The 15573-nt window shown below is 47.7% G+C and overlaps 1 protein-coding gene across 1 annotated transcript in view; it reads right to left on the bottom strand.

Moving 5' to 3' along the window:
- The window catches only part of LEMD3 (LEM domain containing 3), a 171425-nt gene that overhangs the window by 23000 nt on the left and 132852 nt on the right, over positions 1-15573 (bottom strand). The window contains exons 6-7 of the mRNA XM_063927554.1: positions 4222-4361; positions 3992-4093 (exon numbers count right to left, since the gene is read on the bottom strand). Coding sequence (XP_063783624.1) covers positions 3992-4093; positions 4222-4361 — 242 coding nt within the window. The remainder of the gene's footprint in view (positions 1-3991; positions 4094-4221; positions 4362-15573) is intronic.

The following is a 15573-nucleotide window of genomic DNA, read 5'->3' as shown; positions in this document are numbered from 1 at the left end:
GTGCTGACATTATCACGTAATTCCATAAACAAAGCCATCCATTCCGGTGTCGACTCCCTAGGGGGTGACCTCACCATTACCGGCAATTGCTCCGCCTCCACACCAACATCGTCCTCATACATGTCGACACACATGTACCGACACACAGCAGACACACAGGGAATGCTCTGATAGAAGACAGGACCCCACTAGCCCTTTGGGGAGACAGAGGGAGAGTTTTCCAGCACACACCAAAGCGCTATAATTATATAGGAACAACCTTATATAAGTGTTGTTTCCTTATAGCTGCTTAAATATATATATAATATCGCCAAAAAATGCCCCCCCTCTCTGTTTTTTTACCCTGTTTCTGTAGTGCAGTGCAGGGGAGAGCCTGGGAGCCTTCCTAGCAGCGGAGCTGTGTAGGAAAATGGCGCTGTGTGCTGAGGAGATAGGCCCCGCCCCCTATTCCGGCGGGCTCTTCTCCCGGTTTTTCTGAGACCTGGCAGGGGTGAAATACATCCATATAGCCTCATGGACTATATGTGATGTATTCTTTTTAGCCAGAAAGGTATTAACATTGCTGCCCAGGGCGCCCCCCCCAGCGCCCTGCACCCTCAGTGACCGCCGGTGTGAAGTGTGCCTGAGCGCAATGGCGCACAGCTGCAGTGCTGTGCGCTACCTCATGAAGACTGAAAAGCCTTCAGCCGCCGGTTTCTGGACCTCTTCTTACTTCGGCATCTGCAAGGGGGTCGGCGGCGCGGCTCCGGTGACCCATCCAGGCTGTACCTGTGATCGTCCCTCTGGAGCTAGTGTCCAGTAGCCTAAGAAGCAAATCCATCCTGCACGCAGGTGAGTTCACTTCTTCTCCCCTAGGTCCCTCGTTGCAGTGAGCCTGTTGCCAGCAGGACTCACTGAAAATAATAAAACTATCAAAACTTTTACTCTAAGCAGCTCTTTATGAGAGCCACCTAGATTGCACCCTGCTCGGACGGGCACAAAAACCTAACTGAGGCTTGGAGGAGGGTCATAGGGGGAGGAGCCAGTACACACCACCTAGTGGTCAAACTTTTAAATTTTGTGCCCTGTCTCCTGCGGAGCCGCTATTCCCCATGGTCCTGACGGAGTCCCCAGCATCCACTAGGACGTCAGAGAAAACAACAAACAGAAAAAAGAAATTGAAGAAAACTCTCTGGAGCTCAGAGATGTGCATCCTCTCCTTAAGGCACTTTTTTCTAAACTGACTGTGGGATGGGGCATAGAGGGGAGGAGCCAGCACACCCAGTTAAAGAAATTTAAAGTCCACGGGCTTTTTTGGACACAGTCTATAGCCCATCGTACTAGATTCCCCAATATCCCTTATGGATGCTAGAGAAAAAATTTAAACTGTATAGTTTAAAAAAAATAATAATAATAATAATATTCAAAAAACAAAATCGCAAGTTTGCAATGCTGACACACTCTACAAATATAGTTAAGTGTTCTCCCTAGGCTGGTTTGGCAAGGCACTGTGCCATATCTGTATTTTAAACATAGAAATGTGCCTTGCCCTATTCCAATTTTGAGACCGTCACACACTCTGTGAAAGTGAAACAGAGGAACCACCATAGATCAACAGCAGCCACACAGATCAGGACAACCCCAATACAGTCCCTGGGAGATGAAACACACTACTCACATTATATGGAGGACCCAAGGGTCTCCGCTCTACACCACTGGCCACCTCGCACAAGTCGGGGGACAACCAAATACCCGCCCAAACTCCTTCTCCCTTTACTTCAAAGCCCACGGAAAAGCAAAGGAAAGTTAATCCATAGCGGCAGGAGCAGGGCAGCAACCAGAGCAAGAGGACTGGAGTGAAGAGGCCAATCTGGAGAAAGTTTGGAGACTTGCGTACTCAGGCAGCCAAACTCAGATTTCTGCAGATTTCTTGTCAAAATAATACAGCATCAGAAGCATAACGGTTTGATAACTGCATGTAGAGTCTGCAGTAGCAGCAAAATACTATGTTGATAGCTGTACATGTATCACCCATGTAGAGGATATTTGACATTTTAAACTAGTTAAAATATGTGATTGTAAGCCTGTTAGAGGATTGTACATGTACTAGTGCCACGCTGACACTGTATCCATGTACAAATGTTTCCTGTCCTTTTCATAAACCATATACGTACATGCAACTTGCTCCCACTGAGGCAGCTTCACACATTTGGATCCTAAGCCCTAAGTCTATTATTACAGCCCTGCTGCTTTATACTTAACTGTATTTTTCTGTGCAGCGCCGGGAAAGTTAAGTCCACTAAGACTGGAAGAAACTGGATACTCGTACTTCACCCATCCCAGAGGCTTGGCCGAAAATTTTGCACTTCAAAATTAAAATGTGCCCTCCCTCATGGTCAAGCAACTTGCCCAAAAATTCCACAGTGAACACCAACACTGAGCTTGTGGCAATATTTTAGCCAGGAAATTACAGCCAAAGAGAACCTAAATTTCTTAATTACACTACTGGTTCACCACTGTCTGATGCATTTACATTACGTTACCCTGACAGTTAGGGAAAATACTGTGCACTGAGCATGGAACTGCACAAAATGCATGGACTTGGAGGCAGGGCTAGAAAATGTGCAAGAGCCTCTAAGATGTGTTATTCATTTACAGTATAGCGTATAAATACATCAGAAATCCATAATGTATACATGGTACTAGCATGGAAATCAATACGGCTGAGCAAATGTCAGGGGAAAAAAAAAACAATTAGTAGCGACTAGCTATCAAGACTAAGGGGAAGATTTAACGTATCTTGGAGAGCGTTAAAGTAGAGAAGTTGCTTATAGCAACCAATAAGCTTCTGCATTTTGTTGCACAGCCTGTAACATGACAGAAGCGGATTGGTCGGAACTTTATCTCTCCTTAAGATTTGCTAAAACCCCACTTAGTGTGTTGGTATCTGTGAAAAGCCTTTTTGTAACTAACTTATACATACGCCAGTGCAAATACTAAAAATAAAAACGGCTGCTCATTCATGTATTATAATTTAGTGCATAGGTTCTCAAACTCGGTCCTCAGGACCCCACACAGTGCATGTTTTGCAGGTAACCCAGCAGGTGCACAGGTGTATTAATTACACACTGACATTTTAAAAGGTCTACAGGTGGAGCTAATTATTTCACTTGTGATTCTGTGAAGAGACCTGCAAAACATGCACTGTGTGGGGTCCTGAGGACCGAGTTTGAGAACCTGTGATTTAGTGCATTCTCTGAACTATAGCACTACTAGTAATTCATTGGACACAATTTAGTACGCTGCTGCCGACAGAGGGGTATATTCAATTAAAGTCAGATCCATTCCAACATGTATTTTTCGGAATGGATCCGACAACCCCTATTCAATCCCCATCTTAATTCGACTTTTTCAAGTCGAATTTAAGATGGGACGCAGAGGAGGCGAGGGTGGGCGAGTCGCGAGGGGACAGCCGGCGGGCATACAGGAGACATCAGCGCTGCAGCTGGATGTCACTCACCCACCCGACCTTACGGCAGCTTCCACCCGCCTCCAGCAGCGCGCTGGAGCCAGGTGGAAGCTGCCGTGAGGTCGGGCGGGTGAGTGACATCCAGCTGCAGCGCTGATGTCTCCTGTATGCCCGCCCGCTGTCCCCCCGTGTCTCTCAACCCCCCCCCCCCTTCCCTCCTCAGGGTCCGCATCCCAGTCCGACACCATTTTGATGTCGGACTAAGATGGTCGAAAAGGGGGCCAAAACCTGTCGGATTTGGCCCGGTTTACGACAACACAAGGATCGGCAGCTATTCCGCCGATCCATGTGCTTTTCGACAAGTCGAATATATCGACTTGTCGAAAAATACTGAATATGTCGAATCAGGATTTGACCCAAAAAAGTCGTAAACTGCAGTCTGCAGTTTTCGACTTCAATTGAATATACCCCTGAATGTTCTAAAGAAAAAAAAATAAAATCACTTAATATGAACCTAAAAATGTATTAAAACTTACTACGTACCTATAATTTTTACCACCAGGTCATACATCTGTTTAGTTTCTTCCTCTTCTTTTTTCCAACGGTATCGCATATATCGAAGAACTGCAAAAACCACAGCAATACCTACATAAAGGGGGGGGGGGAATAAATAAATATATATATATTTTTGTTATCAAGAAATGTGTCCAAGCTCCCCACAAATTTCTATACCGGTTATACTTAAAGATACAATTTAATGCAAATATAATTACCTAGAAGCAAAAGTGACAGTCTGTGGGCTACAGTAATAACTGCACGTCTGATGCGACATAAAAAGGACATTTGTGGCCGTGTGGATTCCAAGTACTTCACACTGGTTATAGTTAAATTATCATCCAAGTCTCCAGAACACCTATTATAAAAACAAATAAACGGAGTGAAAACAAAAACATTAGCACTGAAAACAAAGCATTGTGCATCATACAAATAAGCCGTTAACCAATTTTTATTTATTTATTTTTAAACCAAAAAGCTACAGATGTGACAGGGCTCAACCTACAGGGTAATCGCAGCAAACGTGGGCCTTTTGTTGTGATTAGTGTGCCCGCTCTTACAATTCATAGGATTAGATGTGTGCGATCGCTCCCGCAAAGAGATCGCAGCTAGGCACAAAGCGGCAGTCGTGGCACAATCACACCAAATGCACTGCACATTTATATATATTTCTAATGTATCATCACACAGCATTTCATATTAGCAGATTGACATAGCAACCCAATGAGGAGTCATTCCTGCTAGAGAGATTGGGTATGTGTGACAATACAGACTTCGGCATCCCGGCTGTTAGATTACCAGCAGGGGGGTGGGAGCGCAATGAAGCCCCTCGCTGGCTCTGTGGCGATTAGTCCCTGTTGGTCAGCATGCCGACCGTCGGGATAGTGAGGGGGCAGGATGTACGGTAGGTGCCGGTATTGTGACCGCCGGTCTCCTGACCACCGATCACATAGCTACATCCCCCGCCAGAGAACCCAAAACTAGAACAAAAAATAAACAAACAAAAAAAAGACATGAGTACAAAGATAGGATATTAGTGGATCACAATTTTAATTTTCTAAATTCCAAAGATTACTCAGTTTCAATCTATGCCTGGCTGTTGCCACACCGACTGATGCTTCAGCACAGTCAACTTAAGCAATTGTTTTGCCAAGTATCCTAAATATTTTTTTGCCAACTACCCTAAACAGCACAATATATAGCCCACCACTTCAGAGACTGATCCAGTAAGGCCGATTTCCTCACAGAAGCTTATATATCTTCATAGTCAGCCCCCTACCTCACCTCATTCCTTCAATACTGTTACACTAATTTTCTAAATCGCACATCAATGGTTCCCTCACATTTGTACCTATATACAACTCACCTCACAAAATAGTTTTAGTTTAATGAAAATTGAACACGTTTAAACAAAAACATGCTCTAAACCCTATTCTAAAGATAATCTCATTTGACTACCACCCATATCTGTAACCTAACACACTTATTATCCCATCTCAAACTAGCTCTGTTCTGAGATCTACCTACCTGACCTTTTGCAGTCTGGATTGCTTACACTCAACCTGCTGTACTAATCTAATGAAAATACTTCTACAGCCGATGCAAAAGGTCATATTGCTTTTAATAGTTAGAATCCTTTTAGAAGCTTGGCTAGCTACTCTTCTTGTTTCAACTGTACTACACTCTTGGAATCTTAAATTCAGATTTTTCCTGGTTTTCTTCTTACACTTCCAGCTTCCCATTTAGGAGCAGTATTTTATCCTACGGCAAGCAAAATTTTGAGCAACCACAGAGTTTTGGTATTCAATAAGTTAACTTTTCTAACTGCAGTAATTTCTATAGGAATTAACGCAGCATTTCTCTCATCTTCAGAACGGGTGCAAACTTGTGGAAAATTGTTATTTTAACAAAAACATTCAGAACCCAATGGGCTACATCCTTAATACTAAATGGGCAATTGGAAGTTTACAAATACTGTAGCTTAATTGGACAAAAAATTACATGTCATTATTAGGTTTAAATTCTGCAAAGTGCAGGATAATGGGTTAAAAGGTGGCCTTAAATTGTAAGGAACTGTAAAATTGTATGGGACTACATAAATTATGGATTGTAGTGATTCAGAATGATGTGCATGATGCAGTCTCTGGGGTGTATTCAATAAGTGTTGGATCCATTCCGACATGCCTTTGTCGGAATGGATCAGACAAGGGCTATTCAATGGATGGCCAAATCAGACTGTCTTATTTGGCCGTACCCGGGTTCCTGTCGTGCTGGTGCGCTGACAGCGGCGACGGGGAGAGGTGACTGCTGCAGCCGGTGGGGGGGGGGGGGGGGGGAGGGGGTCTGCCAGCGTCTGCAGGTGTGATGTCTGCGGCGGCGTTGCAGGGAGAGAGGTGCCTGGCTGGGGGATGGCCAGGCAAGGTACCTCTCATCCCCGTAGCCCGCTGCACCGCTCCCCGTCTCCTCACCTCAATTAGACTTGTTTCAAGTTGGATTGAGTTTGACAGAAAGGGGGCCAAATCCTGTCGGATTTGGCCCCATTTCCGACAGAAGCAAGTGGATCCCCACGTGTTTTCTGACAAGTCGGGAATTCCAGACTTGTTGAGGAAAAAAAAAAAAATGCTTATTTTGAATAGGTCAGAACCCCTTCCGACCGAAATCTGTTGGAAGCTGCCGTCTTTCCGACAAGACAGCAGCTTCCGAAAGCTATTGAATACACCCCTCTGTCTCAAATGATCTGAAGTTTCCTGTGCTACAAAATATGCTGTAAGAGCTAAAAATAAGATTTTACTCACCGGTAAATATATTTCTCGTAGTCCGTAGTGGATGCTGGGACTCCGTAAGGACCATGGGGAATAGCGGCTCCGCAGGAGACTGGGCACAACTAAAGAAAGCTTTAGGACTACCTGGTGTGCACTGGCTCCTCCCACTATGACCCTCCTCCAGACCTCAGGATACTCTGCCCGGAAGACCTGACACAATAAGGAAAGATTTTGAATCCCGGGTAAGACTCATACCAGCCACACCAATCACACCGTATAACTCGTGATACTATACCCAGTTAACAGTATGAAATATAACGGAGTCTCTCAACAGATGGCTCAACAATAACCCTTTAGCTAAACAATAACTATATACAAGTATTGCAGACAATCCGCACTTGGGATGGGTGCCCAGCATCCACTACGGACTACGAGAAATAGATTTACCGGTGAGTAAAATCTTATTTTCTCTGACGTCCTAAGTGGATGCTGGGACTCTGTAAGGACCATGGGGATTATACCAAATCTCCCAAACGGGCGGGAGAGTGCGGATGACTCTGCAGCACCGAATGAGCAAACTCTAGGTCCTCCTCAGCCAGGGTATCAAACTTGTAGAATTTTGCAAATGTGTTTGACCCCGACCAAGTAGCTGCTCGGCAAAGTTGTAAAGCCGAGACCCCTCGGGCAGCCGCCCAAGAAGAGCCCACCTTCCTCGTGGAATGGGCCTTCACTGATCTAGGATGCGGCAGTCCAGCCACAGAATGTGCAAGCTGAATCGTACTACAGATCCAGCGAGCAATAGTCTGCTTTGAAGCAGGAGCACCCAGCTTGTTGGGTGCATACAGGATAAATAGCGAGTCAGTTTTCCTGACACTAGCTGTCCTGGAAACATAAATTTTCAGGGCCCTGACTACGTCCAACAACTTGGAATCCTCCAAGTCTTTAGTAGCCGCAGGCACCACGATAGGTTGGTTCAAATGAAAAGCTGATAACACCTTAGGGAGAAACTGGGGACGAGTCCTCAATTCTGCCCTATCCATATGGAAAATCAGATAAGGGCTTTTACATGACAAAGCCGCCAATTCTGACACACGCCTGGCCGAAGCCAAGGCCAACAGCATGACCACTTTCCACGTGAGATATTTCAAATCCACGGTTTTAAGTGGCTCAAACCAATGCGACTTTAGGAAATCCAGGACCACGTTGAGATCCCAAGGTGCCACTGGAGGCACAAAAGGGGGCTGAATATGCAGCACTCCCTTAACAAATGTCTGAACTTCAGGCAGTGAAGCCAGGTCTTTCTGGAAGAAAATCGACAGAGCCGAAATCTGGACCTTAATGGAACCCAATTTTAGGCCCATAGTCACCCCTGACTGTAGGAAGTGCAGAAAACGGCCCAGCTGAAATTCCTCCGTTGGGGCCTTCCTGGCCTCACACCACGCAACATATTTTCGCCATATGCGGTGATAATGGTTTGCGGTCACTTCTTTCCTAGCTTTAATCAGCGTAGGGATGACTTCCTCCGGAATGCAATTTTCCTTCAGGATCCGGCGTTCAACCGCCATGCCGTCAAACACAGCCGCGGTAAGTCTTGGAACAGACAGGGCCCCTGCTGCAGCAGGTCCTGTCTGAGCGGCAAAGGCCATGGGTCCTCTGAGATCTCTTATTATCCTCAGTACCTTGGGTATGAGAGGAAGAGGAGGGAACACATAAACCGACTGGTACACCCACAGTGTCACTAGAGCGTCCACAGCTATTGCCTGAGGGTCTCTCGACCTGGCGCAATATCTTTCTAGCTTTTTGTTTAGGCGGGACGCCATCATGTCCACCTGTGGCCGTTCCCAACGGTTTACAATCAGCTGGAAGACTTCTGGATGAAGTCCCCACTCTCCCGGGTGGAGGTCGTGCCTGCTGAGGAAGTCTGCTTCCCAGTTGTCCACTCCCGGAATGAACACTGCTGACAGTGCTAACACGTGATTTTCCGCCCATCGGAGAATCCTTGTGGCTTCTGCCATCGCCATCCTGCTTCTTGTGCCGCCCTGTCGGTTTACATGGGCGACTGCCGTGATGTTGTCTGACTGAATCAGTACCGGCAGGTTTTGAAGCAGGGGTCTTGCCTGACTTAGGGCATTGTAAATGGCCCTCAGTTCCAGAATATTTATGTGTAGGGAAGTCTCCTGACTTGACCATAGTCCCTGGAAGTTTCTTCCCTGTGTGACTGCCCCCCAGCCTCGAAGGCTGGCATCCGTGGTCACCAGGACCCAGTCCTGTATGCCGAATCTGCGGCCCTCTTGAAGATGAGCACTCTGCAGCCACCACAGCAGAGACACCCTGGTCCTTGGAGACAGGGTTATCAGCCGATGCATCTGAAGATGCGATCCGGACCACTTGTCCAACAGGTCCCACTGAAAGGTCCTTGCATGGAACCTGCCGAATGGAATTGCTTCGTAGGAAGCTACTATTTTTCCCAGGACTCACGTGCAGTGATGCACCGACACCTGTTTTGGTTTCAGGAGGCCTCTGACTAGAGATGACAGCTCCTTGGCTTTCTCCTCCGGGAGAAACACTTTTCTGTTCTGTGTCCAGAACCATCCCCAGGAACAGTAGACGTGTCGTAGGGACCAGCTGTGACTTTGGAATATTTAGAATCCAACCGTGCTGTTGTAGCACCTCCCGAGATAGTGCTACCCCGACCAACAACTGCTCCTTGGACCTCGCCTTTATCAAGAGATCGTCCAAGTACGGGATAATTAAAACTCCCTTTTTTCGAAGGAGTATCATCATTTCGGCCATTACCTTGGTAAAAACCCTCGGTGCCGTGGACAGACCAAACGGCAACGTCTGGAATTGGTAATGACAATCCTGTACCACAAATTTGAGGTACTCCTGGTGAGGATGGTAACCTGGGACATGCAGGTAAGCATCATTGATGTCCAGTGATACCATGTAATCCCCCTCGTCCAGGCTTGAAATAACCGCCCTGAGCGATTCTATCTTGAACTTTAATTTTTTTATATAAGTGTTCAAGGATTTCAAATTTAAAATGGGTCTCACCGAACCGTCCGGTTTCGGTACCACATACATTGTGGAATAGTAACCCCGTTCTTGTTGAAGGAGGGGCACCTTGACTATCACCTGCTGGGAATACAGCTTGTGAATTGCCACTAGCACAGCCTCCCTGTCTGAGGGAGTTGTTGGCAAGGCAGATTTGAGGAAACGGTGAGGGGGAGACGTCTCGAATTCCAGCTTGTACCCCTGAGATACCACTTGAAGAATCCAGGGATCTACCCGTGAGCGAGCCCACTTATTGCTGAAGTTCTTGAGACGGGCCCCCACCGTACCTGGCTCCGCCTGTGGAGCCCCAGCGTCATGCGGTGGACTTAGAGGAAACGGGGGAGAACTTTTGTTCCTGGGAACTGGCTGTATGCTGCAGCTTTTTCCCTCTACCTCTGCCTCTGGCAGAAAGGACGCGCCTTTAACCCGCTTGCCTTTTTGGGGCCGAAAGGACTGTACCCGATAATACGGTGCTTTCTTTGGCTGTGAGGGTACATGGGGTAGAAAAGCTGACATCCCAGGTGTCGCTGTGGAAACGAGGTCCGAGAGACCATCCCCAAACAACTCCTCTCCATCCCCTGTCCACTGCCGAGTCCATAACCCTCTCCTGGCAGAAATGGACATTGCACTTATTTTAGATGCCAGCCGGCAAATATCCCTCTGTGCATCTCTCATGTATAAGACTGCGTCTTTTATTATGCTCTATGGTTAGCAATACAGTGTCCCTGTCAAGGGTATCAATATTTTCCGACAGGGAATCTGACCACGCAGCTGCAGCACTGCACATCCATGCTGAAGCAATAGCCGGTCTTAAAATAATACCTGAGTGTGTATATACAGACTTCAGGATAGCCTCCTGCTTCCTATCAGCAGGCTCCTTCACGGCGGTCGTATCCGGAGACGGTAGTGCCACCTTCTTTGACAGGCGTGTGAGCGCTTTATCCACCCTAGGGGATGTTTCCCAACGTGACCTATCCTCTGGCGGGAAAGGGTACGCCATTAGTAACTTTTTAGAAATTACCAGTTTCTTATCGGGGGAAGCCCACGCTTCTTCACACACCTCATTTAATTCATCAGATGGGGGAAAAACCACTGGTAGTTTATTTTCCCCAAACATAATACCCTTTTTTGTGGTACCCGGGGTAACATCAGAAATGTGCAACACATTTTTCATTGCCTCAATCATGTAACGTGTGGCCCTATTGGAAGTTACATTAGTCTCATAGTAGTCGACACTGGATTCAGTATCCGTGTCGACATCTGTGTCTGCCATCTGAGGTAGCGGGCGTTTTAGAGCCCCTGATGGCTTTTGAGACAGTTGGGCAGGCACGAGCTGAGAAGCCGGCTGTCCCACATCTGCTATGTCGTCAAACCTTTTATGTAAGGAGTTGACACTTTCACGTAATTCCTTCCACAAGTCCATCCACTCAGGTGTCGGCCCCGCAGGGGGTGACATCACATTTATAGGCATCTGCTCCGCCTCCACATAAGCCTCCTCATCAAACATGTCGACACAGCCGTACCGACACCGCACACACACAGGGAATGCTCTGAGGACAGGACCCCACAAAGCCCTTTGGGGAGACAGAGAGAGAGAGTATGCCAGCACACACCAGAGCGCTGTATAACACAGGGATTAACACTATAACTGAGTGATTTTCCCTTATAGCTGCTTATATGTATACTACTGCGCCTAAATTTAGTGCCCCCCCTCTCTTTTTTTACCCTTTGTAGTCTTGAAACTGCAGGGGAGAGCCTGGGAGCGATCCTTCCAGCGGAGCTGTGAGGGAAATATGGCGCCAGTGTGCTGAGGGAGATAGCTCCGCCCCTTTTTCGTCTGACTTCTCCCGCTTTTTTATGGATATCTGGCAGGGGTATTTTTCACATATATAGCCTCTAAGAATATATTATGTGAGTTTTATGCCAGCAAGGTGTTTAATATTGCTGCTCAGGGCCCCCCCCCCCCCCCAGCGCCCTGCACCCATCAGTGACCGGTGTGTGAGGTGTGCATGAGGAGCCATGGCGCACAGCTGCAGTGCTGTGCGCTACCTTGTTGAAGACCGAAGTCTTCTGCCGCCGATTTCCAGGACCATCTTCTTGCTTCTGGCTCTGTAAGGGGGACGGCGGCGCGGCTCCGGGACCGGACGACCGAGGCTGGGCCTGTGTTCGATCCCTCTGGAGCTAATGGTGTCCAGTAGCCTAAGAAGCCCAAGCTAGCTGCAAGCAGGTAGGTTCGCTTCTTCTCCCCTTAGTCCCTCGTAGCAGTGAGTCTGTTGCCAGCAGATCTCACTGAAAATAAGAATTTACTTACCGATAATTCTATTTCTCGGAGTCCGTAGTGGATGCTGGGGTTCCTGAAAGGACCATGGGGAATAGCGGCTCCGCAGGAGACAGGGCACAAAAAGTAAAGCTTTACGATCAGGTGGTGTGTACTGGCTCCTCCCCCTATGACCCTCCTCCAAGCCTCAGTTAGGATACTGTGCCCGGACGAGCGTACACAATAAGGAAGGATTTATGAATCCCGGGTAAGACTTATACCAGCCACACCAATCACACCGTACAACCTGTGATCTAAACCCAGTTAACAGTATGATAACAGAGGAGCCTCTGAAAGATGGCTCCCTACAACAATAACCCGAATTAGGTAACAATAACTATGTACAATTATTGCAGATAATCCGCACTTGGGATGGGCGCCCAGCATCCACTACGGACTCCGAGAAATAGAATTATCGGTAAGTAAATTCTTATTTTCTCTATCGTCCTAGTGGATGCTGGGGTTCCTGAAAGGACCATGGGGATTATACCAAAGCTCCCAAACGGGCGGGAGAGTGCGGATGACTCTGCAGCACCGAATGAGAGAACTCCAGGTCCTCCTTAGCCAGGTTATCAAATTTGTAGAATTTTACAAACGTGTTCTCCCCCGACCACGTAGCCGCTCGGCAGAGTTGTAATGCCGAGACCCCTCGGGCAGCCGCCCAAGAAGAACCCACCTTCCTTGTGGAGTGGGCTTTTACCGATTTTGGCTGTGGCAGGCCTGCCACAGAATGTGCAAGCTGAATCGTACTACAAATCCAGCGAGCAATAGTCTGCTTAGACGCAGGAGCGCCCAACTTGTTGGGAGCATATAGTATAAACAGTGAGTCAGATTTCCTGACTCCAGCTGTCCTTGAAATGTATATTTTTAAAGCTCTGACAACGTCCAACAACTTGGAGTCCTCCAAGTCGCTTGTAGCCGCAGGCACTACAATAGGCTGGTTCAGATGAAATGCTGACACCACCTTAGGGAGAAAATGCGGACGAGTCCGCAGTTCTGCCCTGTCCGAATGGAAAATCAGATATGGGCTTTTGTAAGATAAAGCTGCCAGTTCTGACACTCTCCTGGCCGAAGCCAGGGCTAGTAGCATGGTCACTTTCCATGTGAGATATTTCAAATCCACAGTTTTTAGTGGTTCAAACCAATGAGATTTGAGAAAGTCCAAAACAACATTGAGATCCCACGGTGCCACTGGAGGCACCACAGGGGGCTGTATATGCAGCACTCCCTTAACAAAAGTCTGGACTTCAGGAACTGAAGCCAATTCTTTCTGGAAGAAAATCGACAGGGCCGAAATTTGAACCTTAATAGATCCCAATTTGAGACCCATAGACAATCCTGATTGCAGGAAATGTAGGAATCGACCCAGTTGAAATTCCTCCGTCGGAGCACTCCGATCCTCGCACCACGCAACATATTTTCGCCAAATGCGGTGATAATGTTGCGCGGTTACTTCCTTCCTTGCTTTAATCAAAGTAGGAATGACTTCTTCCGGCATGCCTTTTTCCTTTAGGATCCGGCGTTCAACCGCCATGCCGTCAAACGCAGCCGCGGTAAGTCTTGAAACAGACAGGGACCCTGCTGAAGCAAGTCCCTTCTCAGAGGTAGAGGCCACGGATCTTCCGTGATCATCTCTTGAAGTTCCGGGTACCAAGTCCTTCTTGGCCAATCCGGAACCACTAGTATCGTTCTTACGCCTCTTTGCCGTATAATTCTCAATACTTTTGGTATGAGAGGCAGAGGAGGAAACACATACACCGACTGGTACACCCAAGGCGTTACCAGCGCGTCCACAGCTATTGCCTGCGGATCTCTTGACCTGGCGCAATACCTGTCCAGTTTTTTGTTGAGGCGAGACGCCATCATGTCCACCATTGGTCTTTCCCAACGGGTTACCAGCATGTGGAAAACTTCTGGATGAAGACCCCACTCTCCCGGGTGAAGGTCGTGTCTGCTGAGGAAGTCTGCTTCCCAGTTGTCCACTCCCGGGATGAACACTGCTGACAGTGCTATCACATGATTCTCTGCCCAGCGAAGAATCCTTGCAGCTTCTGCCATTGCACTCCTGCTTCTTGTGCCGCCCTGTCTGTTCACATGGGCGACTGCCGTGATGTTGTCCGACTGGATCAACACCGGTTTTCCTTGAAGCAGAGGTTCTGCCTGGCTTAGAGCATTGTAGATTGCTCTTAGTTCCAGAATGTTTATGTGAAGAGACGTTTCCAGGCTCGACCACACGCCCTGGAAGTTTCTTCCTTGTGTGACTGCTCCCCAGCCTCTCAGGCTGGCGTCCGTGGTCACCAGGATCCAATCCTGTATGCCGAATCTGCGGCCCTCCAATAGATGAGCACTCTGCAACCACCACAGAAGAGATACCCTTGTCCTTGGAGACAGGGTTATCCGCTGGTGCATCTGAAGATGCGACCCTGACCATTTGTCCAACAGATCCCTCTGGAAAATTCTTGCGTGGAATCTGCCGAATGGAATTGCTTCGTAAGAAGCCACCATTTTTCCCAGGACTCTTGTGCATTGATGTACAGACACCTTTCCTGGTTTTAGGAGGTTCCTGACAAGTTCGGATAACTCCTTGGCTTTTTCCACCGGGAGAAAAACCTTTTTCTGAACCGTGTCCAGAATCATCCCTAGGAACAGCAGACGTGTTGTCGGAATTAACTGGGATTTTGGAATATTCAGAATCCACCCGTGCTGTTTTAGCACTTCTTGAGACAGTGCTAATCCCATCTCTAGCTGTTCTCTGGACCTTGCCCTTATTAGGAGATCGTCCAAGTATGGGATAATTAATACGCCTTTTCTTCGAAGAAGAATCATCATCTCGGCCATTACCTTGGTAAAGACCCGAGGTGCCGTGGACAATCCAAACGGCAGCGTCTGAAACTGATAGTGACAGTTCTGTACGACGAACCTGAGGTACCCCTGGTGTGAGGGGTAAATTGGAACGTGGAGATACGCATCCTTGATGTCCAAGGATACCATAAAGTCCCCTTCTTCCAGGTTCGCTATCACTGCTCTGAGTGACTCCATCTTGAACTTGAACTTCTTTATGTACAGGTTCAAGGATTTCAGATTTAGAATAGGTCTTACCGAGCCATCCGGCTTCGGTACCACAAATAGAGTGGAATAATACCCCTTTCCTTGTTGTAAAAGAGGTACCTTGACTATCACCTGCTGAGAGTACAGCTTGTGAATGGCTTCCAAGACCGTCACCCTGTCGGAGGGGGACGTTGGTAAAGCAGACTTCAGGAAACGGCGAGGTGGATCCGTCTCTAGTTCCAACCTGTACCCCTGAGATATTATCTGCAGGATCCAGGGATCTACCTGCGAGTGAGCCCACTGCGCGCTGAAATTCTTGAGACGACCGCCCCCGAGTCCGCTTGAGAAGCCCCAGCGTCATGCTGAGGCTTTTGTAGAAGCGGGGGAGG

This window comes from Pseudophryne corroboree, chromosome 6 (genome assembly GCF_028390025.1).
Source record: "Pseudophryne corroboree isolate aPseCor3 chromosome 6, aPseCor3.hap2, whole genome shotgun sequence".
Classification (NCBI taxonomy): Eukaryota; Metazoa; Chordata; class Amphibia; order Anura; family Myobatrachidae; genus Pseudophryne; species Pseudophryne corroboree.
This window is presented reverse-complemented; position numbering and strand designations above follow the sequence as displayed.